A 24,546-nucleotide genomic window follows, 5' to 3' on the forward strand; every position below is an offset into this window, starting at 1 on the left:
TTTTTTTTCAAGGTCCAATGGATTCCTCCAATGCTGGAATAATCATTGACCCTTAAAAAATAAAATTTAGATCTAGTTGGGACCCATCTTATTACTTTCACATCGATTCAGAATAATTCTGAATTGATTATGCCTTATTTCAACATCGATTAATAATTCCAAATCAATTTTGAATCAGAAGTTCGTCAATTCTGCTTGCCATTTGAAAATATGTGATATTTTAAGATTTATGAAATCAAATCAATTTTTTTAAATTATATATTTTTTTAAATAATTTTTTATAATATTTTTTATGTATATATGTATATATAAAGTCTATTTTTTTGTATTTGACAAAGAACAATATATATTTATAAGTATGTATTTTAATAAAGATGAAGAAAATCAGGTTTATATCTTTGCTGTGGGAAATTTTCCATTATTTTTCATTTTCAATAGGCTAACATTATCCATTTTATTTAATATATATTTTTAATGTTTATATATAAAACTAAACTAGAATTAAATAATAATGATAACTAATAATAATATTTTATTTAATTATTTGTTTTTCTTCTTTCATTGTTTCTTACAAACAAAATTGGGGGAAGGGAATTACAAATGAAACGCTTTTCCTTAGACAAAAAAAAAAAAAAAAAATGTGGAAGAAATTTTGAAACAAAAATATTTAAACACAAAAAATAGAAAACATAAATTGTACACATGTTCAAATCTGTTATATAATAATTTTGTAAATAATTAAAACTATATCTCGATATAGTTATATCATTTTGTTTAAGGGCAAAGACCTCAACTGGTCTTATTGTCCAAATAATTTTCCAAAAAAAATCAATTTTCTTAATAAAAAAAAACTTAAAATTTTCGAGAAGTCCTTCCTTGTTGTTATTTCTTTCTTTCATTTAGTGTTTTTTGGGGGACCAATGGGTGTTTCTTCTATATATATGTATGTGTGTTTTTGTGTCTCTGTGTGTGTGTGTGAATTTTTCCTTAAAAACAATTAATTTTAATTTTTTTTTTGAATTTTTTTATTTCAATTCAGTCCTTTGTCCCGCCCGCAGTTTTGCTCTCGCATTCAGATATTCCGGATTGACGTACTGCTTGTCGTCATCGTTATTTTCCTGATTTTGAAGGCGGGCTTGTGCATGCTTTTGAGCTCGTTCCATTATCACACGATTGAGTTCACTTTTAAGGCCGTAGGTGGGTGAGGGTGGCTGCTGTTCCATATTATGCTGTTGCCGTTTCTCGTAGGCACGCTGCAGTTCTGTCTTTTGATTTAGAACACTGATGCCCCTGTGGGGAAGAGAGAAACAAAAATAAAATATGAAATATTAAAAAAAATCTTCAATTTTTTATGACAATTATAAAATACTATAATATAGAAAATATTCATTAAAAAATCCACACCTATGGAAGACCCAGAAAAAATATTTTTTTAAAAAACAATCCACGCCTATGGTACACCCAGAGAAAATATTCTTTACAAAATCCACGCCTATGATAGACCCAGAGAAAATATTTAAACAATCCAAGTAAATATTCTTTAAAAATATTGAAGACCTTAGATAGTATCCTTTAAAAAAATCCACATAAATATTCTTTCAAAATATGGAAGACCTAAGATAATATTCCTTTAAAACGCCTGGGAAGACGACTGAGAAAATATTCTTTAAGAAATTTGCGCCTATGGATGACGTCTGAGAAAATATTTCTTAAAAAATCCACGCCTATGGAAGAGACTGAGAAAATATTCTTTAAAACATCCACACCTATGGAAGAGCCTGAGAAAATATTAAAAAAATCCACGCCTACACAGAAAAAAATAATTCGTATATTTTATGAACGGTTTCTGCATTTTATGTATGTAATTCATAAAACTTTAAATACTCGTCTCTCTATCTTTCAGAGAGAGCTAAAAAACAACTTTGGAGTTGTGCTTGGTGGTGGTGGGGACTTTTTATGGCACAGACACTATTTGTCGTTTTGATATATCTATTTTGATTTTATTTTTTTTATTGTATTGTCCCGATTTGTCTTATTTTCTTGTTTTGCGCCATTATAACAATAGTATACAACTAAACTATCAATTGAGTTTTGTTGCTCGTATCAACACTTTTTTGAAATATTGTATTTGACATTTATATCGAAATAATTTGGAAAATGCATATGCGAATTTTATAACACCAAGGCAAATGTCGCCAACAATGTCTGAAATAAATTGAATGCAAAACTAGCCAGAATCGAGTGAGTGGAAAGACCACGGTCTTAAACAAGAAAAACATTTACAAAACTAACACGCGTCAAGTGAGGGGGAGGGGGGATAGTTGTGATACTAATGATATGTTTACATTGTTTTTTGGACAAATGTTGGCTTTCTTAAAATTATAAGAATTTTTTACTTCTATTCATAATTAGATAAATGGAAAATATATCCTATGAATGCTGTTATGCAAATATTCATTAACATTTTTTTCTGATGACCCTGAGAAAATATTGTTTAAAAATCACCTGAAAAATGTACCCTGACCCTGAAAAATGAACCCTAAATTTTGCACAGTGCAGATATTAGAATTCATAAAGCCGTGTGTTAAGTTTTCTTCAAAACCTTGGCATTCACATAAACACATGAGGATAACACAAAATAGAAGTGGCAGGAGATAATGTTTGAGGAAGAAGAATATAGCAACTGAATAAGCCAGAACCTCTTTCATTGCTTAAAATTCAACGAGACGTTGTTTCTAGACAACGGTAGATGGCAGCCCCTTCACGTAATACAGGCCACAGCAGACCAATAAAGAACTATGACTAATCGAGTAAGATGGCGATGTTTTATGAATATCCTATGCTCCCAAGAGATCTAACAGGAAAAAATATAACTTCGATCGATTTCATAAAACGACTGAACTAGGTTTGGAATGACGTTCGCCATCTTTGCTTTAAATCGGTTCAAATTTAGATTTCGTCCGATATTATGTATAAATGGCGATTAAATACACAGATACATTGAACAGGCCAATTGTACGACAGTTTGCATGGGCTAGTGTCTTGAGACTGGAATGAAGATCACATTTGTCTAGAACGACATTTTCCAAATGTGCTTCAAATGGGTTCAAATTTTATTATTTTATGTTCATGATTTTTTCATCACCTCTTGTATATTCCCACTGTGGTTTAGGGTATTATATAGCCGGCTCAGTCCAGTCATTGTTTCAATCCACCATAAAGAGGAATGTATATTAAAGTTATCGTTCGAATTAAACGTCGATTTAGTGATGTTATGATATTCGGTATTTTGCGCACACTTTTCAAATGGCTGTAAAATGGTATTTGCGGTTCTCTTCTTTCTAACAAAAAACATTTATAATAGTAGACTATTTGAGGTAATTTGAGAAAAATGTTCAATCTAGTTGGACTTTATTTCAGATATAGATTTCTAATTTTTAACAGAAAATCAGCCAACCAAAAATAATCGGTCCACGTTTTGATGCCAAATTTTCGATATTTAGAATTTTTTCGGGTTCTCATTGGGTATCAAACCTGCCAAACCTGCCAAATTTTCGATATTCAGACATTTTTTCAACTAAGTTACCTCTAATCGTATATTTCGGGTTCTCATTGGGTATCAAACCAAAATGTATAAATATCGATCGATCTTTGGGTATAGACCTCATATAAAGTGTCAGCTCCTTTAAGGGAACCACCCCCCATTCTCGATTTTATTTCTTTTTTTATTTTCAATGGACTGGTAAATCAATACCGTAGGTTTGTAACTTTGCAGATATATATTCGTAGATTTAAAGAAAATGAAAAATAATTTACAATTTTTTATTGTTTTGTTCTTGTTTTATTGGAACATCGGAATCCGAACATCACTGGAACATCGGAATCCGAAAATTCCAACGGAGTTAGGAAGGCTCTCGTATTATTGACTTCGCTCAAAAATCAACAAAACGGCGGACCTTTGAAAATATATTTTTGGAAAATCGCGATTTTTACCAAAAAACAAGCAACAAAATAAGGAAGATCTTGACCGATTGGATTTATCCTAGTTCATACGATAGCTATACACTCACAGAGAAACGTTTGAGAAGCCCTCATGCCGTCACTTGATGCTAGCACAATACATCGGCTATATCTTCAAAAGTTGGTGATATTTTCACTTGAAATTTCATAGGGACATTATTGAATTAGTGTATATTCGAATTAAATCAAAATACAAATACCCCTGGTATCTCCCCCACAAAAGCCAGGATTATTTGGTACTACATTCGATGTGCCATAGCCTGAGGTGTATGTGACACTTTTCGACACAGGCTCATATAATCGGATTTTAAATGAATTTTCCCACCGAAGTGCCTGTAGTTTGGTATTCAGAATTAATTGAAGGATTGATACATCTTTGCAGAAAATTAAAAATACCGCCCTGGGTTGCCAGATTCCGATACATGAAAAGCTTGACATTAAAAGCATACCCTGGGACTTTGAAAATACATATCGACGCCTCCGAACCATAGTATGCTAAGTCGACTTAGCATGTTTTAAAGTTCTTTACGTTTTTAGATACTGCGGTCCTTAATTTAAATTCTCTGAAATTTTGGTAATCATCGGCCAATCCAAACCAAAATTATAAGCAAACATGTACTTAGCATGGCACGTAAGATTCAAGAAACTTCCATACTTTGAAAGCTTCTACTGAAAAACTCACTTTTCAGACTTAGCATACTATTCTTCGGAGGCGTCGATATGTGCAAAGTTACAAACCTTAACAAGCTTTGGTATTCATATACCAGTCCATTTAAAATCTTAAAACAAAAAATCGAGAATGGGGGTCCCTTAAATGAAATATGAACAAAAGAATGGGTACGGGATTCATCCAGTCGAGATATCGATTTGGAATCAATATTTTTGGTTGTTTAAAACTCGTGGGTCATTCAAACACGTAGAACCAAACCGAGTTTTGTTTGTTCTACATAAAAATTAAATCCCAGATTATTGTCAAATTTCCAATCTTCTGGAACTGAGAAAGTTTTTCTATGCCAGCAAATCTATTCTACAGAATCAAAAAGTTTTTCTAAAAAGTAAAAGCTAACTTAGAAAAAGTATTTTCTCTAGAAAAATTCAGAACTCTCGAGTTGGGGGGTTTCCAATTAAAAAATTCAATCCTCGAGAATTGAGATATTATTTTATAATAAAAATAATCTGTCATCAGTCAACTGAAATTTGTTGACATAAAATTTATTTTCAAAACACTTAGGTTTAATACCAAATCTGAATGCTCGACTTTTGAATAATAGAATTAAATTTCTCAATAAGTTTTAATTTATAAATTACGTGTTTTCGGAAGAATTCAAAATATTTCAAAATTTCCACTAACCACAATCAATCAGCCATTTTCAATTTTTTTCAAATATTCTGTTATTTTTTATTTTTGTTGTACTTACATTTTTGTATTAAATTTTAATTCTCGATGCAGCTGTTTGCGATCCGTTGACGTCAGACAGGGATTTATTAATTTCTTTGGTAATATCAGGCCATTGGCGTCTGTTTGTACTCCCGGTGGTGGAGGTGGTGGTGGCGTTGGCATCATCATTGTGGCTAATTTCTCTTTGATATCACAACCGTTTCCAAGCTCGTCAACTTCGATTCTGCTATGATTTTTAAAATCGCCACTTGCTAAACCGTCGACAATGTCTATCGGCGCTGATGTCGAAGATGTCGATGCTGTTGATGTCTGTTGGTCGCAATCTGCAAAAAAGAAAAAAAGAACAGGCCGATCAGTAAAAAAAGAATGAAATACGATACAAACAATAGATGCTTAACAGAGGCAGACAACAAAAAAAGAGGGGGAAAAACATTATCAGAATTGAAAAAAAATAAATCAGTCAGTCAGTTACAGAAGATAAACGATACGACTGAAAAACAAACAGATATATTTTATAAAATATAATAATAATTTTTTTTTGTTGAAATGTGCTTAACCCGCTCTGTATACAAAATATTGAACTGGATAATTTATGGCAAATGGTCGTTTCGTAGAATTCCCAATACAAAACAAAAAAACTGTAAATAAAGTCAACATCCCATGTGGAGATCAATGGCATTTTGATGTGCGAAGACGACTCTGAAGCCATTGGCTAGAACGTAACGATAGATGCTATGAATGGACTCGATGACTTAGTGCTGACTTCTTCAGCCAGTCAATAACGGAAATTTTGAAAACAAGTCAATAGAATCATTTATTATATTAATAATCATCTAATATGCCAAACATTTCTTGTTATCTAAAAGATTTATGGCTACATTAGGAACGGTATTAAATAACAAGATCGTTAATAAAATTTCGATAAAGTGGCTTAGAAATAGAGCAACACTTTTACAGAAGTAAATCATTGAAAAAAATGTTCTATAATTTTTTTCACATTTAAAAATATTTTTGAAGACCTTACAAGAGGAGTGGATTTTTTATACATATTTTTTGAAGGCCTTACAAGAGGCGTTGATTTTTTAAACATATTTTTTGAAGGCCTTACAAGAGGCGTGGTTATTTTAAACATATTTTTTGAAGGCCTTACAAGAGGCGTGGTTATTTTAAACATATCTTTTGAAGGCCTTACAAGAGGCGTGGTTATTTTAAACATATCTTTTGAAGGCCTTACAAGAGGCGTGGTTATTTTAAACATATCTTTTGAAGGCCTTACAAGAGGCGTGGTTATTTTAAACATATTTTTTGAAGGCCTTACAAGAGGCGTGGTTATTTTAAACATATCTTTTGAAGGCCTTACAAGAGGCGTGGTTATTTTAAACATATTTTTTGAAGGCCTTACAAGAGGCGTGGTTATTTTAAACATATTTTTTGAAGGCCTTACAAGAGGCGTGGTTATTTTAAACATATTTTTTGAAGGCCTTACAAGAGGCGTAGATTTTTATACCCTACACAACTATGTTGTCAGGGTATTATAGCTTTGTGCAGGCCCAAAAGTTTGTAACGCCGCGAAATATTGGTCCTAGACCCACCTTTAAGTATACCGATCGTCATATCTCGACTAGCTGAGTCGATCTAGACATGTGTGTCCGTCCGTCCGTCTGTCCATTATATTTTGTAAACACGATACAGGCCACAGTTATAGACCAATCTTCACGAAATTTTGCATGTAGGATGGATTCTGGCCAATGAAGACCCCTATTGTTTTTGGGAAAGATCGGTTAATATTTAGGGGATGAAATGGACCATATACTAAATTTTTGTCGGTTTTTCTGGTCGATCCAGAGACCACAATAATGGCTCGAACATCGTGAAATTTTGCATGGTGAAGGGGATCGGGCCAAAGAATAAGCATGCTTGTTTTCATAAAGATCGGTCAATATTTAGCGGGTCAAATGTACCCTGACTTTTGTATGAAAAATTACAAAATTTGTATTCTGTAGCGTATATATATTTACTCCTGAAGGACATAGATCCGAGAAGTTGATAGTATATCCAAGAGGAGTGGTTGGCCTTTAAATTGATACCAAATATATTGTCGTATTTACTCGGATGTGGGAGTTACACGTAAATATTTTCAGGAGCTTACATATTCCGATATTACCACACTAGAGGGTGGAAATATAGCGCTGATCGCCTTGAAATGCTCCATGAGGTCTCAGCCATGGTCAAGAACAAGATTTATAATCCGAATTGGATGAAATTTGACATAGGTCACTTATTCGGCCCAAGGACGAACCCTATTGAAATTGGGAAAAATCGGTTCAGATTTAGATATAGCTCCTATATATATTTTTTTGTCCGATTTAAGGTAAATGGTGCACCATCGTCCGTCCGTCTGTCCATGTTAAATTGTAAACAAAGTACAGGTCGAATTTATGATCCGATTTGGATGAAATTTGACATAGGTCACTTATTTAGCCCAAGGACGAACCCTATTGAAATTGGGAAAATCGGTTCAGATTTAGATATAGCTCCTATATATATTTTTGTCCGATTAAATGTAAATGGTACACCAAACTCCCTATATATCTTTCGATTCGCACGAAATTTGGTACAGCGTAATGAATTAGGTCTAGAACGTAAAAATCGGTTCAGATTTAGATATAGCCCCCATATGTATTTTCGTCCGATTTAAAATAAATGGTGTACCAAAGACTCCATATATCTTTCGATATGCACGAAATTTGGCACAGCGTACTGAACCAAATCTAGACTGATGTGTGCTAAGTTTCGTAAAAATCGGTTCAGATTTAGATATAGCTCCCATATATATTTTCGTCCGATTTAAGGTAAATGGTGCACCAAAGTCCCTTAATATCCTTCGATTTGCACGAAATTTGGCACTGGGTATTGAATTAAGCCTAGAATGATGTGTGCAAAATTTCCTAAAAATCGGTTTAGATTTAGATATAGCTCCCATATATATATATATATATATATATATATATATATATTCGTCGGATTTAAGGTAAATTGTCCACCAACGTGTCTAAATATATTTCGATTTGCACGAAATTTGGCACAGTGTACTGAATCATGTCTAGAATGATGTATGCTAAGTTTCGTGAGAATCGGTTAAGATTTAGATATAGCTTCCGCATATAGTTTCGCCCGATTTTAGGTAAATAGACCACTAAAGTCCTTTGAAATCCTTTGATTTGCACGAGTTTTGGCATACCGTACTGAATTATGTCTAGAATGATGTCTGCAAAGTTTTGTGAGAATCGGTTCAGATTTAGATATAGCTCCCATATATAGTTTCGCCCGATTTTAGGTAAATAGTCCACTAAAGTCCCTGAAAGTCCTTTGATTTGCACGAGTTTTGGCATAGCGTACTGAATTATGTCTAGAATGATGTCTGCAAAGTTTTGTGAATATATATATTAGTTATATTCGGAAAATATGTCAGTGTAAGGAAGTGGTGCTGTTGACCTCTAATCGGGCAAGAGGGTGTAACTATCACGAAATATTGCCCAGGCTCGGAATAAAAAAAATCCGCAGAAAGTTAGAGTTCCGTGGTAGTTGTGTAGGGTATCGTATGGTCAGCCCGTCCGACTATACTGCTCTGCTCACTGGTTTCTATCAACAGGAGTGGATTTTTTTTTAAATATTTTTGAAGAACTATAAACTAGCGTGGATTTTTAAAATATCGGTGGTAGAATATTTATTTATTTACATTTTACAGTATTAAATGGTAGTGAACTTCCACATGCCTTTCCAAATTTTTACAAATTACCCGCATTTCGAATCACTTCTCAATAACATAAAATTCAAATTACCATAATCTGGTGACAGGGAAGTAATAAAAAGCCCCACCTCCATCCCTCCACTTTTGTTAATCACTTTCAATATATATGAAATTATTTAAAACACTTAATCATGATTAAGATTATTGTCGTAATATTATATTGGATATTATCGTTGTTGTTGTCATTATTGTAATTGTTATTGGAGAGTATTATTTCGGCTACTGTAATTCCTCGGCATTTTTCTTTTGAATGACTCCGCAGCTGATTTACGATTATTATCTGGGCTGTACCCAGTCATCCTCCGTCTTATTGAAAGTGAAATTAACAGAGAAGTACCCGCAGCCGCAGCAGCCACAGCATTCAACTGCCTGTATGTCTGTCTGTCAATCAATGAGATACCATCAGCTTAAGCTTTTAAGAGGAAGGAAATGTTCATTTCGATGTTGTTGTTGTTGTTGCTGCTCTTTTCTGCTTTAATGATGGAAAATTATGTGGTAATTGATCGCACGCTAGTCAATGTGCTTCCATGGAAATCTGTGTAGATTGTGTAAAAATGTGATAAACGGGGAAAATATTTAAAAAAATCCACCTTTAAAAATTTTTTTCCAAAAATCTACCTTTAATTTTTTTTTAAAACCACGCTTGTTGATAGACCTTTAAAAATATTTTTTTTAAATTACGCCTCTTGTAAACCTTAACTTATATCTCATTCCCAATTTTATATAGAGAAAAAATGTCCACTGACATTTTTTCTCTGGGAAAATATACACCACTGACATTTTTCTATTGAAAAATATTCACCACTGACATTTTTCTATAGAAAAATGTTCACCACTGACATTTTTCTATAGAAAAATATTCATCACGGACATTTTTCTATAGAAAAATATTCACCGCTTTTTCTATAGGATAATATTTATCACTGATATTTTTCTATAGAAAAATATTCACCAATCACAGTTTACTATAAGAAATATTTACCTCAGACATTTTTCTGTAGAAAAATATTCACCACTGACATTTTTCTATAGAAAAATATTCACCACTGATGTTTTTCCATAGAAAAAAATACACCACGGACATTTTTTCTATAGAAAAATATTCACCACGGACATTTTTCTATAGAAAAATATTCACCGATCACAGTTTACTATAAAAAATATTTACCACAGACATTTTTCCTATAGAAAAATATTCACCACGGACATTTTTCTATAGAAAAATATTCACCACGCCCTGTTTGCTATAGACAAATATTCTATAGGAAAACAGACATTTTTCTCTAGAAAAATATTCACCACTGACATTTTTCTATTGAAAAATATTCACCACTGAAATTTTTCTGTAGAAAAATATTCACCACTCACAGTTTACTATAAAAAATATTTACCTCAGACATTTTTACTATAGAAACATATTCACCACAGACATTTTTCTATAGAAAAATATTCAGCACTGACATTTTTCTATAGGAAAATATTCACCACTGACATTGTTCTATAGGAAAAATTTTCACCACGGACATTTTTTTTAGAAAAATATGTATATCATTGACATTTTATATAGAAAACTATATTTCTTTCAAAATATATTTCTATAATTGTTTCCCCAAACCAAGGGAAAGTAACTCTGAAAAGTAGAACATCAAAGTGAAAATGTCACCGAAGAAAAAAAATCGTGTTTTTCGCTTTTCAATTTCACTTTGATTGGCATGAAACGACAATAGGCCTCTATAATTTTATTTCAATTTTCTTTTTCTACAACTACAAAAGGCGAATGTCTCCCATAGCCTATGTCTGCCTGCATGCATGCATACCAGCATGTCTGGTGACTTTTGATCCCTTCTCAAATAGGGGGAAAAAAGTGAAAAAATGCGAAGCAAAGAAAGCATGTCTCCCTGCCAGTTCACTTTGTAAATTCAATTAAACCCAACAAATTAAGGTTAGTTTAAATAATTTTACAAAGAAAATGAAAACTTCTATGGACTTCTTCTTCTAAAGCCAAAGCCATCCAGCCAGCCAGCCATGCATTGCCCCATTCAAAACAAGACATTAATTTGCTTTACAAGCAGGGCAATCGCTTATGCTTACATCGGTGGTCCGTCAAGTCACCCAAAGCTGGCCGTTCGTCTCAATGAAGTTAAAGTTGTCGACACAGAAACCAAACCAAAAACCTCCCAGAAGAACTCCAACAACAACTTTTGTCCAATGATCTTTGAATGCCTCTGTCATGTCTGTCGTCGCCTTGTTTGTTTCGGTTGTTTCTTTTAATAACTCCAAGAATTTTTACTGTGTTACAACAACAAGAGAGGTTATTATGTCAATTTTCGTAGTCGTCAACGTTGTGTGGCGGAATAGCTGGCTCACTGACCGGTTGCCAGTGTGACCATCGTTTGAATTAGTTGTGTTTTTTCCACTTATTTGTATGGTGCTGTTTCTTCGGATGCTGGACTTACTTTTTAATGGTCATACAAAAAAGAGGAGGCAAAAAAAACAACAACAAATTTCTCTAAAAACTTGCCAAACAATGACACAAAAACCAGCAAATAGTCACTTTCTTCAATTTTTTTTTTTTTTTTTTTTTTTTTGAGGGGTGTACAAAAAATACACCATCATATTCTTTCACTTCTTCAGAGGCTGGATGAGTAATAAAGACTGTTCCAGTACTTATTTAAAATAAATTATTTTTCTGACAAAATATCGGTGGTGAATATTTTTCTATAGAAAAATATCGGTGGTGAATATTTTTCTATAGAAAAATATCGGTGGTGAATATTTTTCTATAGAAAAATATCGGTGGTGAATATTTTTCTATAGAAAAATATCGGCGGTGAATATTTTTCTATAGAAAAATATCGGCGGTGAATATTTTTCTATAGAAAAATATCGGCGGTGAATATTTTTCTATAGAAAAATATCGGCGGTGAATATTTTTCTATAGAAAAATATCGGTGGTGAATATTTTTCTATAGAAAAATATCGGTGGTGAATATTTTTCTATAGAAAAATATCGGTGGTGAATATTTTTCTATAGAAAAATATCGGTGGTGAATATTTTTCTATACAAAAATATCGGTGGTGAATATTTTTCTATACAAAAATATCGGTGGTGAATATTTTTCTATAGCAAAATATCGGTGGTGAAAATTTGTCCATTGATAAATATTTGTGGTGAAAATTTCTCTATAATAAAATATCCGTGTGAATATTTTGATATAAAAAAATATCGGAGGTGTATATTTTTTAAAAAATTATCGGTGGTGTATATCCACGCTTAATATAAGGTCTCCAAAACTATTCTTTAAAAAATCCACCCCTTATAGAAAGGTCTCCAAAACTATTCTTTAAAAAATCCACCCCTTATAGAAAGGTCTCTAAAAATATTCTTTAAAAAATTCACGTCTTATAGAAAGGTCTGAAAACGTTCTGTAAAAAATCCACGCCTTATAGAAAGGTCTCCAAAAATTATTCTTTAAAAAATCCACGCCTTATAAAAGGTCTCCAAAAATTATTCTTTAAAAAATCCACGCCTTATAAAAGGTCTCCAAAAATTATTCTTTAAAAATAGAATCTCTCCAAAAATTATTCTTAAAAAAATCCCCGCCTTATAGAAGGTCTCCAAAAATTATTCTTTAAAAAATCCACGCCTTATAGAATCTCTCCAAAAATTATTCTTAAAAAAATCCCCGCCTTATAGAAGGTCTCCAAAAATATTCTTTAAAAAATCCACGCCTTATAGAAGGTCTCCAAAAAACATTCTTTAAAAAATCCACGCCTTATAGAAGGTCTCCAAAACTTATTCTTTAAAAAATCCACGCCTTATAGAAGGTCTCCAAAACTTATTCTTTAAAAAATCCACGCCTTATAGAAGGTCTCCAAAAATTATTCTTTAAAAAATCCACGCTTTATGGATGGTCTCCAAAAATTATTCTTTAAAAAATCCACGCCTTATATAAGGTCTCCAAAAATTATTCTTTAAAAAATCCACGCCTTATATAAGGTCTCCAAAAATTATTCTTTAAAAAATCCACGCCTTATAGAAAGGTCTCCAAAAATTATTCTTTAAAAAATCCACACCTTATAGAATGTCTCCAAAAATTATTCTTTAAAAAATCCACGCCTTATAGAATGTCTCCAAAAATTATTCTTTAAAAAAACCACGCCTTATAGAAGGTCTCCAAAAAATATTCTTTAAAAAATCCACGCCTTATAGAAGGTCTCCAAAAATTGTTGTTTAAAAAATCCACGCCTTATAGAAGGTCTCCAAAACTTATTCTTTAAAAAATCCACGCCTTATAGAAGGTCTCCAAAACTTATTCTTTAAAAAATCCACGCCTTATAGAAGGTCTCCAAAACTTATTCTTTAAAAAATCCACGCCTTATAGAAGGTCTCCAAAACTTATTCTTTAAAAAATCCACGCCTTATAGAAGGTCTCCAAAAATATTCTTTTTAAAAATACACGCTTTATGGAAGGTCTCCAAAAATTGTGGTTTAAAAAATCCACGCCTTATAGAAGGTCTCCAAAAATTGTTCTTTAAAAAATCCACGCCTTATAGAAGGTCTCCAAAAATTGTTCTTTAAAAAATCCACGCCTTATAGAAGGTCTCCAAAAAATATTCTTTAAAAAATCCACGCCTTATAGAAGGTCTCCCAAAAATATTCTTTAAAAAATCCACGCCTTATAGAAGGTCTCCAAAAATTATTCTTTAAAAAATCCACGCCTTATATAAGGTCTCCAAAAATATTCTTTTTAAAAATACACGCTTTATGGAAGGTCTCCAAAAATTGTGGTTTAAAAAATCCACGCCTTATAGAAGGTCTCCAAAAATTGTTCTTTAAAAAATCCACGCCTTATAGAAGGTCTCCAAAAATTGTTCTTTAAAAAATCCACGCCTTATAGAAGGTCTCCAAAAAATATTCTTTAAAAAATCCACGCCTTATAGAAGGTCTCCCAAAAATATTCTTTAAAAAATCCACGCCTTATAGAAGGTCTCCAAAAAATATTCTTTATAAAATCCATGCCATCTGTAAATAATTTTCTCCCGCAACAGTCCTTATTTTTCTTATTTGGCAAAAAATTATTATTTTTACCATATTTTTTTGCATTTCGTTTTCATACTTGTTTTCAGCTTCTTTTTTTTTTGTTGCTTTGTTAATTCAGAAAAATATATTTTTTGTTTTGTTTTTGTAAATAAACTTCATTTTCAGTTCTTTCCTAGTTTTTGAGTATTGTGATTATTTTGGTTGTTGTTGTTTTTTCAGGCTAAATTGTCATATTAACCCAAATTCTTATTTCTATTTATGTAGCGCGCTTTTGGCTTACACTTAGCCGCTTCCTCCTCATCTGAAGTTCTTTTGTGGGGCCCCTATTCATCCATCCATTCATTCAGTTAGTCAGCTAGTCTGTCAGTCATCTTCTCGGCTAATGGTGATGATGACGCCGACGACTATTAACTGTGGTTTATGGTCGTTAACTTATGAAAACGATATAACCAACAAAACGACAACAACATCAACAACAAAAAATGAAATAAAATCCCAACAACAAAAATATCACTTAAATGCTTTCTGTGTAGACTTAAAGACGTCTTCCAACGTCCAAAACAATTTAAATAAAAATGTGGAATTGTATCCGTTTTGTAATTCATTTCATGGTTTCTTTAATTTATTTACAACATGTTTGCCGCCGGTTCTGGTTCTTTGGTTTGGAGGAATTACAATTCAGCGAACAACATCTGATGATCGGCTCAAGTAAATTGGCTTTAAAAAACGCACACACAGTAACCTACCATAGGAAAGGCAACATGAAATTGGGTCAGTTCTGTAAGGCAAAAGGATTTTTTATGGTTGTTGCGGGGCAGAAAAGGGAAAAAGAGAACAGAAAAAATACAACACTATAACCGACAAGTTAATCTTTAATTTACATAATTGGTTTAATTGTGAAATTATTTAACAGCCAGTAGAAAAAAGAAAACAAAAACAGAGAAAAAATATAAAAATTGGCTTCCCTGCCAATTGAGAAACCATATAAAAAGGGTACGATTACAAAAAGTATTGATTTTTCTAAATTAATTCTTATTAAAAGGGGTCTATTAAATAGCTCAGAGGTCTAAAATAAGATCATGTTGTTAATTTAGTTAAATAAGAATTATAAGTGAAGATTTTTTCCCAAAGGCAAACAGGCTTGGATTTTTTAAACTAATATTTTTCCAAAGGCCAAAAGGAGTGGATTTTTTAAACGAATATTCTCTTTGGACCATCAATATGTTTTCCCTCCATTTAAATGTGTAACTAAATAGATTAATGAACCAATATATTCTGAAATTCAAAATGCGTATAAGTAACGGCAACACTGATACGCACCCAGGTCACAAAGCAAAACTATTTAAAAATAGAGCCGTAAATCATGAATGCTTTTATGAGAACTATTAAAAGTGTAGTTTTTTAATACATCAGTAAGGGTCTATTGGAAGTGTAGATTTTTACAAACAATTTTTGATAGCGTACAAGAAGTGTAGATATTTTAAAAAAATCTCTTAAAGGAAACGTAGATTTTTTTAAATACAATTTTTGGAGGAATATCAGAAGCATAGATTTTACAAATATTATTCTTCGTGGATGTTTTTTTAAACGAATAGTTTTCCAAAGACCATTCGTGGATTTTTTTGAACAAATATTCTCAGACGAAAAAAACATTGATGGACCAATGTTTTTTGGACCAATGTAATCTTCTGACATTTAAAATGCGTATAAGTAACGACAACACTGATACGCAACCAGGTCACAAAGCAAAACTATTTTTTAAAAGTATTTTTGAGGGTCTAAAAGGAAATAAGGGGTGGTGTAGGGGATGATAGATACCAAGCCACGGCTCTGATTGCCTTTAACATGGCGAAGTCCAGGCTTATCTAGGTCCCTTTTTCATCTCAATTGTGGACACTGATCTCCCCGTGGCGTCACCTGGTATAGCTATTTTCATCACCTGTTGAAATAGTGAGCTAATATGTGCCGCGAGTTCACCCATAAGAACTATAAAAAAAGAGTACAGGTGTCGGGTTAGTTGCCCACACTATGAAAAAGCAAAGAAAACTACAACCAAATCCCCCTAATGATGACGACCCCCACAAATAAAGAACCACGATCTGCGAATCTGCACTTGGAATGTGCGCACCTTGTACAGAACAGGTGCAGTTTTCGCTTTGGCGGATGTACTCAAGAAGTACAAAGCCGATATTAATGCCTTACAGGAAATGGGATGGAAAGGGACAGGCGTAAGTAAATCAAACGAGACGTGATTTATAGTTAACAGGCCTCGGACTTATGGTTAACAAGAGAATAAAAGATCTCGTCTCCAGATTCACTCCAGTAGATAAGCGAATTGCCATAATCCGCATAAAAGCGAAGTTCTTCTACATCAGTCTTATTTGCGCCCATGATCCGACCGAAGACAAAGATGAGCAGACCAAAGACATATTTTATGAGCGCCTAGAAACAGCATATGATTGGTGCCCTTGCCATGACATTAAAATTCCGCTAGGAGGTTTTAATGCAAAAATCGGAAGGGAAAACATCTTTGGCCCCACCGTCGGGAAATTCAGCCTTCATGAAGAAACATCCGACAACGACATGAGGTTGATTGACTTCGCGGCAGCAAAAAACATGGTAGTTAGCAGCATCAGATTCAAGCATCTCGATATACACAAGGCCACCTGGATTTCTCCTGATCAAGCAACGAGAAACCAAATTGATTATGTTGTGATAGACGGAAGGCATTCATCCAACGAATATCGATTCGGACCACTACCTTATGGCAGCCAAGGTACGCTCCCTTCTTAATGTAGCAGAAAAGGTGCTATCTCAACTCGACGTCAAAAAGCTGCAAACACAACAGGTAGCCGAGGCCTACTCCGCTCAACTTAACCACCTGTTTGACGAAAGCACTTCTTGTTCCGATAATAGTATAGAAGCACAATGGCAAAGAATTGCCCACTACCTACATACTGCAGCCAAAGCAACACTTGGGTACCAAAAACCACCACCAAGAAACCCATGGTACGATCAGGAGTGTCGTAATGCTACTGATCGGAAAACGCAGCGTATAGGGCAACCCTGCAAACAGTAGCATCGCGTAATGTGATGGAGAATTATCGGGAGAAAAGGAGAGTGGAGAAACGTGTTTTCAGAAAAAAGAAGAAATAACAAGAAAAACGTGAGCGTGAGCAAATCTAGATGTACAGGAGTCAGAATGAAGTCCGGATATTTTACCAATGAGTAAAACACCATACAGAAGGGTTTGGTGCCGGCACATCCTCCTGTAGAGATGAAGAAGGAACCTGGTGACAGATACAGACAGCGTGCTGAGGATCTGGAAGGAGCATTTTTAAAAGCTTCTGGTATGGTATAGAGTGTATACCACCTAGCCAAGATGAGGTCATAAAAGCAATTAATCGGCTCAATAACAATAAAGCAGCAGGAACCGACGGGTTACCAGCCAAAAGGAGACAAGACAGTATGTGCCAACTATAGAGGAATTAGCCTTCTTCTCATCGCATATAAATTGCTATCCAGTGTGCTGTGTGAACGATTGAATCCAATGATCAATGATATTATTGGACCATACCAATGTGGCTTCAGATCTGGCAAATCCACCATTGACCAGATTTTCACTCTGCACCAAATCCAGGAAAAGACCCACGAAAAACACATCGACACATACCACCTATTCGTCGACTATGAAGCCGCATTCGACAGCCCTATCCGTTCAGAGGTGTTTAAAGTCATGTCTGCGTTTGGTATTCCTGCAAAATTAATGCGGCTATGCAGGATAACATTAAGTGGCACAAGGTCAGCAGTTAAAGTCGGAAAGGACAAGGTGATAGTTTGTGTTGTGATCTTTTTAACATCCTGCTGGTAAAGATCATACGAGACGCAAAGGTGAACAGAAATGGCACTAAACAACACATGTTACTCGCCTACGCCGATGACATCGATATAATGGTCGAACATTGCGAGCGGTAACAGCCACAGCCAAAAAAATCACACCTTGGCTAGAGTCCTTGAAATAATTTTTAAGAAATCCAAGAGGACCCTTTAAAATAATTTTTAAAAAATCTATAGATCCTTAAAATAATTAAAAAAAAAAATTAATGGATCCTTAAAAAAAGTTTTAAAAAAACCAAGGATCATTAAAATAATTTTTAAATAATCCACGCCTTGGTTGATGGGTCCTTAAAAATAATTTTTAAATAATCCACGCCTTGGTTGATGGGTCCTTAAAAATAATTTTTAAATAATCCACGCCTTGGTTGATGGGTCCTTAAAAATAATTTTTAAATAATCCACGCCTTGGTTGATGGATCCTTAAAAATAATTTGATAAAAAAATTCACGCCGTGGTTAATGGGTCCTTAAAAATAATTTTTAAAAAATCCACGCTGCAGGGTAGGTTCTTAAATAATGTTTAAAAAATCCACGGCTTGTAGATTTTCTCTGATTTTCATTTTCATTTGTTTTTACCCTGGAATATTGATTTTTTGTTGTAGTAATCGATTTCCTTTTATTGTCCTTCAAATCATACACACAATCCTTGGAAATCTGCAGCATATGCAGATGGCATTTGACCTTTACATCATTGCCATAATATTAAGCTGCACAGAGCAAGGTTGAAGGTTAAGTATTGCATTGGCAAAAGTCCAAACAGGCCATTATTCTTTTTCAAAATCTCATGATATTGATATTTCACAATAAAATCATAATATCACTCACTTTCAAACATTCTGATGCGACTCTGTATATCCGTCGATATACCTGCTGCTGTACGATTCGTCATTTTTGCTTTCGAAGTTTTGCCACCAAAAATAAAAACTGAAAACTTCACAATGCAAATGAAATCAAAAGCGAGATTTTCGATTTTATTGACCAATAATTTTTCGCAAAATATTGAAATATTGAACGCAAATGATGCAGTGACGAATCGAAACCGCTGTTAACACGTCCGATCAATTACCGACACTAAATTAGATTGCTGGGGGTTTTCACTTGTTTTTAATTGAATTTGAAAACAAAAGAGGCAACTCGTCAGAACAGAAATTTTCGAAAAAGCGATTCAGTTTGCGAATAATCAATTGCAACAACAACAATAACACAAACAACAAATGACCAGCCGGACGCGTGAACACAACACAAACATCAGCAACAAGAACAAAAATGGTCAATAACAAGCCGAACAAAAATTAAAAAAAAAAAAATTACAACAACAACCACAATCAGCTGTGTTGCAATTGTTGTGGGTCGTCGTCGATTGTTGTTGTTGTTTTCACAATTTTGGAAAAACTGGTGTTTTCCGTTGCCGTTTTGTTTTATTTCTATTCTTGGCCTTATAAAGATTTATATTTTTCCATTTGTTAAAATGCAAAAAAAAAAAAAAATCTGAAAAACACCAAAACACTTAGCACTTAACACAGATTTCAAAATTTTTGTTTGAAATTCTAACGCCGTTTTTTTCACTTTTTTTGTATGGCGATTTGCAAGCACAACTATTTTAAAATTCGGCTCAAAAGAAACTCAAGTGTGTTTTTTATTGTTGTCGATTATTCCGGATGCAACAACATCAAAAATTCTTATAACAACGACGACAAGAACTTTGGGCCTCCGTGTGGCCAAAATTGCAAAAATTTGCACACATCTGCGTGATTCGTGTCACTGAGGCGTATGGAAATACTAACAGCCAGTCAGCCACTCGGCCTGGCTGTTAGTTCTACTAAGGAATGCTGAAAGTGCAACCAAATAACCAAAAATGTAGATGTGGAAGAATTCAAACAGCAACAACAAAAATAGCTACGGCTACGACAATGGCAGCTAAAAGCTGCAATATGCCTCCACCGTCACCTCTCAACGATAAAGTCACGTCCAACTATGTGGATGCCAAGCGGCATGCGCCAGGTATGCAAACAGGGGTTCGGATATGGAAAATGGATTTTTAAAAATTATATTTACCGACGCAAACCAAGGCGTGCATTATAAAAAAAATTTTAAGGATCCCCAAGGCAAAGCTTGGCTTTTCTAAAATTTATTTTTAAGGACCAAACACAAGGCGTGGACTTTGTTAGAAATTATTTTTAAGGCTCTCTAACCAAGGCGTGGGGACAGTTTGTGTTACCTGATCCCACCTGGGGTAGCTATTTTCATCACCCGATGAAATAGTGAGCTAATATGTGCCGGGAGTTCACCCATAAGAACTATAAAAAATGGGTTGAAGCGTCGGGTTAGTCCCCCCACACTCGGAAAACCGAACCTACTACGAACAAGTGAAAAAGCGTTAAGTTAGGCTGGGCCGAACTTTTTATACCCTCCACTATAGATATACTAAAAGGTAGTTGAAATGAAAATGTAGGGAATATACCAAAAAGTGGACCTATACCGACATTACTACAACACGATTATGTAAACCATAATGTGAACCATGTTCCACAAAATAATGATTTCATCCAACCTGTGCCTATCTTATTATTCTTCCAAACTTAGTTCAGGTTCGGTCCACTCCCTCTGATACCTCCCATACAGGTGCTAGGCCTAAATGCGGGTTATAGTTCATGTATAGTTCATTATCGAACCTTACGTTCTAGCTTTATCTCGATATCCTCCGCAGGTTAAATGATTACGACAGACTCTTAGAACCAAACCCAAAACGCGGAACAAATTAGATAACTATTTTAATATAAAAAAGGGGGTTATATGGGGACTACCCCAAAAAGGGGGCGAATATAAATAATTTTTGGTAGGGAGATTTGTTACCATATACGACTACAAAATACCAAATTGCAGCGAATTCGGTTGAAAAAAGCGCTCAAGAACCCCAAAATACCGAATATTGGGGGTACCCTTATATGGGGGCTACCCGAAAAAAATGGACCTATATTCATAATTTTTTGTGGAGATATTTGGTACCTATTAAGAACTCAAGGTACTAAATTACAGCCAATTCGGTGGAAAAATACGACCAAAACCCCCAAAATACTGAAATTAGGAGGTACCGTTATATGGGGTCTACCAGTAAAAGTGGACCTATATTTATAATTTTTTGTGGAGACATTTAGTACCCAATAAGAACACAATGTACCAAATTTCAGCGAATTTGGTTGAAAGACGCGCTCAACAATCCCAAAATACCGAAAATTGGGGGGTACCCTTATATGGGAGCTATGCCTAAACGTGGACCGATATATCCCATCTTCGAACTTAACCTGCCTGCAGACAAAAGACAACCCTATGCAAAATTTCAGCACCCTATCTCAATTCCTTCGGAAGATAGCGTGATTACAACAGACGGACGGACAGACGGACGGACGGACAGACAGACGGACATGGCTAGATCGTCTTAGAATTTTACCCTGATCAAGAATATATATACTTTATAGGGTCGGAAATTAATATTTCGATGTGTTACAAACGGAATGACAAAATTAATATACCCTCCATACTATGGTGGAGGGTATAAAAAGCAAAGAAAAAGAAAACCAAACCCCCCTAAGGTTGACGACCCCCGCAAACGTACAAAGGACCACGATCTGCAAATCTGCACTTGGAATGTGCGCACGTTGTACAGAACAGGTGCAGTGTTCGCTTTGGCAGATGTACTCAAGAAGTACAAGGCCGATATTATTGCCTTACAGGCAATAATATGGAAAGGGACTGGCCATGAAAAGAGACGTGAATTTGGCTGCGGATTTATGATTGACGGAAGAATAAAAGACCTCGTCTCCAGATTCACTCCAGTAGATTGCTATAATCCGTATAAAAGCGAAGTTCTTCTACATCAGCCTCATCTGCGCCCATGCTCCGACCGAAGATAAAGATGAACAGACCAAAGACATATTTTACGAGCGCCTAGAAACAGCATATGACATTAAAATTCTGCTAAAAATAAAATGTTAATGCAAAAATCGGAAGGAAATATATTTGGCCCCACCGTCGGAAAAATTCAGCCTCCTAGAAGAAACATCAGACAACGGCATGAGGTTGGTTGACTTCGCGGTAGCAAAAACATGGTAGTTAGCAGCGCCATATTCAAGCATCTCGATATACACAAGACCACCTGGACTTCTCCCGATCGAACAACGAGAAATCAAATCGATCATGTTGTGATAGACGGAAGGCATTCATCCAGTGTTTTAGACGTCCGATCGATCCGAGGAGCGAATATCGATTCGGACCATTACCTTGTTGCAGCCAGGTGCAATCTAATGTAACTACTCCGCTCAACATACCCATCTGCTTGACGAAAGCACTCCTTGTCCCGATAATAATATAGAAGCACAGTGGCATAGAATTGCCCACTCCCTACAAACTGTAGCAAAAGCAACACTTGAGTACCTAAGACCACCATCAAGAAATCCGCGGTACGATCAGGAGTGTCGTAATGCTACTGATATGAAAAACGCAGCGTATAGGTCAACCCTGCAGACACTATCAACACGTAATGCGATGGAGAACTATCGGGAGAAAAGGAGAGAGGAGAAACGTATTTTCAGAAGAAGAAAGAACAAGAAAAGCGTGAGCGTGAGCAAATCGAGATTTATAGGAGTCAGAATGAAGTCCGGAAATTTTACCAACGAGTAAAACACCAAACCGAAGGTTTTGGTGCAGGCACATCCAGACAGCGTGTTGAGGATCAGGAAGGAGAATTTTTGAAGAGCTTCTGATATCAAATAGTGGCGGTGAAGAAGATACCCCAGAACCAATAAGAAATGATGGTATAGAGTGTATACCACCTAGCCATGATGAGGTCATAAAAGCAATTAATCGGCTCAAGAACAATAAAGCAGCAGGAGCCCATGGGTTACCAACCGAACTAATCAAACTGGTAGTCAGATGCTGGTCAGGAGCATGCACCAGCTGATTAGTACAATTTGACTAGAGGAATCCATGCCCATGAATGATTGGAACCTGTGTCCATCCTGTGTCCCGTGCACAAAAACGGGGACAAGACGATATGTGCCAACTATAGAGGAATTAGCCTTCTTCCCATCGCATATAAAGTGCTATCCAGTGTGCTGTGTGAACGATTGAAGCCAATGGTCAATAACATTTTTGGACCATACCAATGCGGCTTTTTACTCTGCGCGAAATCGAGGAAAAAACCGCGAAAAACACATCGACACATTCTACCTATTCGTCGACTATAAAGCCGCATTCCACAGTCCTATCCGTTCAGAGGTGTTTAAAGCCATGCCTACGTTTGGCATTCCTGCAAAATTAATACGGCTATGCATGATAACTTTAAGTGGCACAAGATCAGCAGTTAAAGTCGGAAAGGACCTATCGGAGCCCTTCGATACCGGACGAGGATTCAGACAAGGCGATAGTTTGTCGTGTGATATTTTTAACATCCTGGTGGAAAAGGTCATACGAGACGCAAAGGTGATCTGAAATGGCATTCTGTACACCAAACAGCACATATTACTCGCCTACGCTGATGGCATCGATATGATGGGTCGAGCATTGCGAGCGGTAACAGCCACTTTAAAACAAATTGAGAAGGAGTCTTCCAAAGTGGGTCTTGCAGTAAAGGGCGAGAAGACCAAGCTGATGGTATCAACGCGCAAGACGTCCAGTAGACTTGGACCAACTTGAGAACTACAGCTTCGAGGTAGTTAAAGATTTTTTACCGCCATAAATAAAACGAATGACATCAGTTTTGAAATTCGGAGAAGGATTGTGATGGCCAACAGATGCTACTATGGTCTAAGTAAGCAGTTTAGAAGCAAGGCCACCTTCCGCCAGACCACACTCACACTTTACAAGACGCTTATACTACCCGTGCTGTTGTATGGATCTGGCGCATGGGTACTTGCACAATCAGATAAGGCAGCTCTTGGGTTGTTTGAAAGAAAACTTCTCTGAAAGATATACGGGCCGATCTGCGTCAACGCTGAATATCGGCGACGAATGAACCACAAGCTTTATAATTTATACGCGGACATCGAGGTAGTCAGTCGTATTGAGCTGCAGCAACTACGGTGGCTGTGCCATGTTGTGCGAATGAATGAGAATGCCCCAGCTCAAAAGGCATATAAAAGCCAGCCTACTGATGGTCCCCGTAGAAGGGGAAGGCCACGAATTAGATGGAAAGACCAAGTAGAAAACAACATCTTGGAACGTGGTCTTTCAAATTGGAGGAGATGCGCGACGCGCTTGGAAATCTTTTTTAAGCTCGGCTTATGGAACAACCGTTCTGTAACAAGACATCTAAGTAAGTAAGTACATATTTACCTGTTTCAGTATTTAGGTATTCCCACTTAGTGTCCAAGTATAACTG

At 35.3% G+C, this 24,546-nt stretch overlaps 1 protein-coding gene across 1 annotated transcript; it reads right to left on the bottom strand.

The window, feature by feature from the left end:
• Positions 1-988: 988 nt before the first annotated feature.
• LOC133331088 (protein FAM107B) lies at positions 989-19,029 on the bottom strand. Its single transcript, XM_061539499.1, has 3 exons — positions 18,996-19,029; positions 5,439-5,742; positions 989-1,290 (listed from the first exon to the last, which is right to left on the bottom strand). Exons 1-3 carry the CDS (start codon positions 19,003-19,005, stop codon positions 1,026-1,028), a joined length of 579 nt encoding a protein of 192 aa, XP_061395483.1. The 5' UTR covers positions 19,006-19,029; the 3' UTR covers positions 989-1,025.
• Positions 19,030-24,546: the final 5,517 nt, after the last annotated feature.

This window comes from Musca vetustissima, unplaced genomic scaffold, assembly GCF_032173495.1.
Source record: "Musca vetustissima isolate MV318-11 ecotype Yass unplaced genomic scaffold, APGP_CSIRO_Mvet_v1 utg19508, whole genome shotgun sequence".
Classification (NCBI taxonomy): domain Eukaryota; kingdom Metazoa; phylum Arthropoda; class Insecta; order Diptera; family Muscidae; genus Musca; species Musca vetustissima.

Excerpts from the sequence above, each read along its gene's own strand:
- LOC133331088 (XM_061539499.1), bottom strand. Across the intron at positions 1,291-5,438 it reads TTAAAATTTAATACAAAAAT|GGGCATCAGTGTTCTAAATC; the intron begins GTAAGTACAACA and ends TCTTCCCCACAG.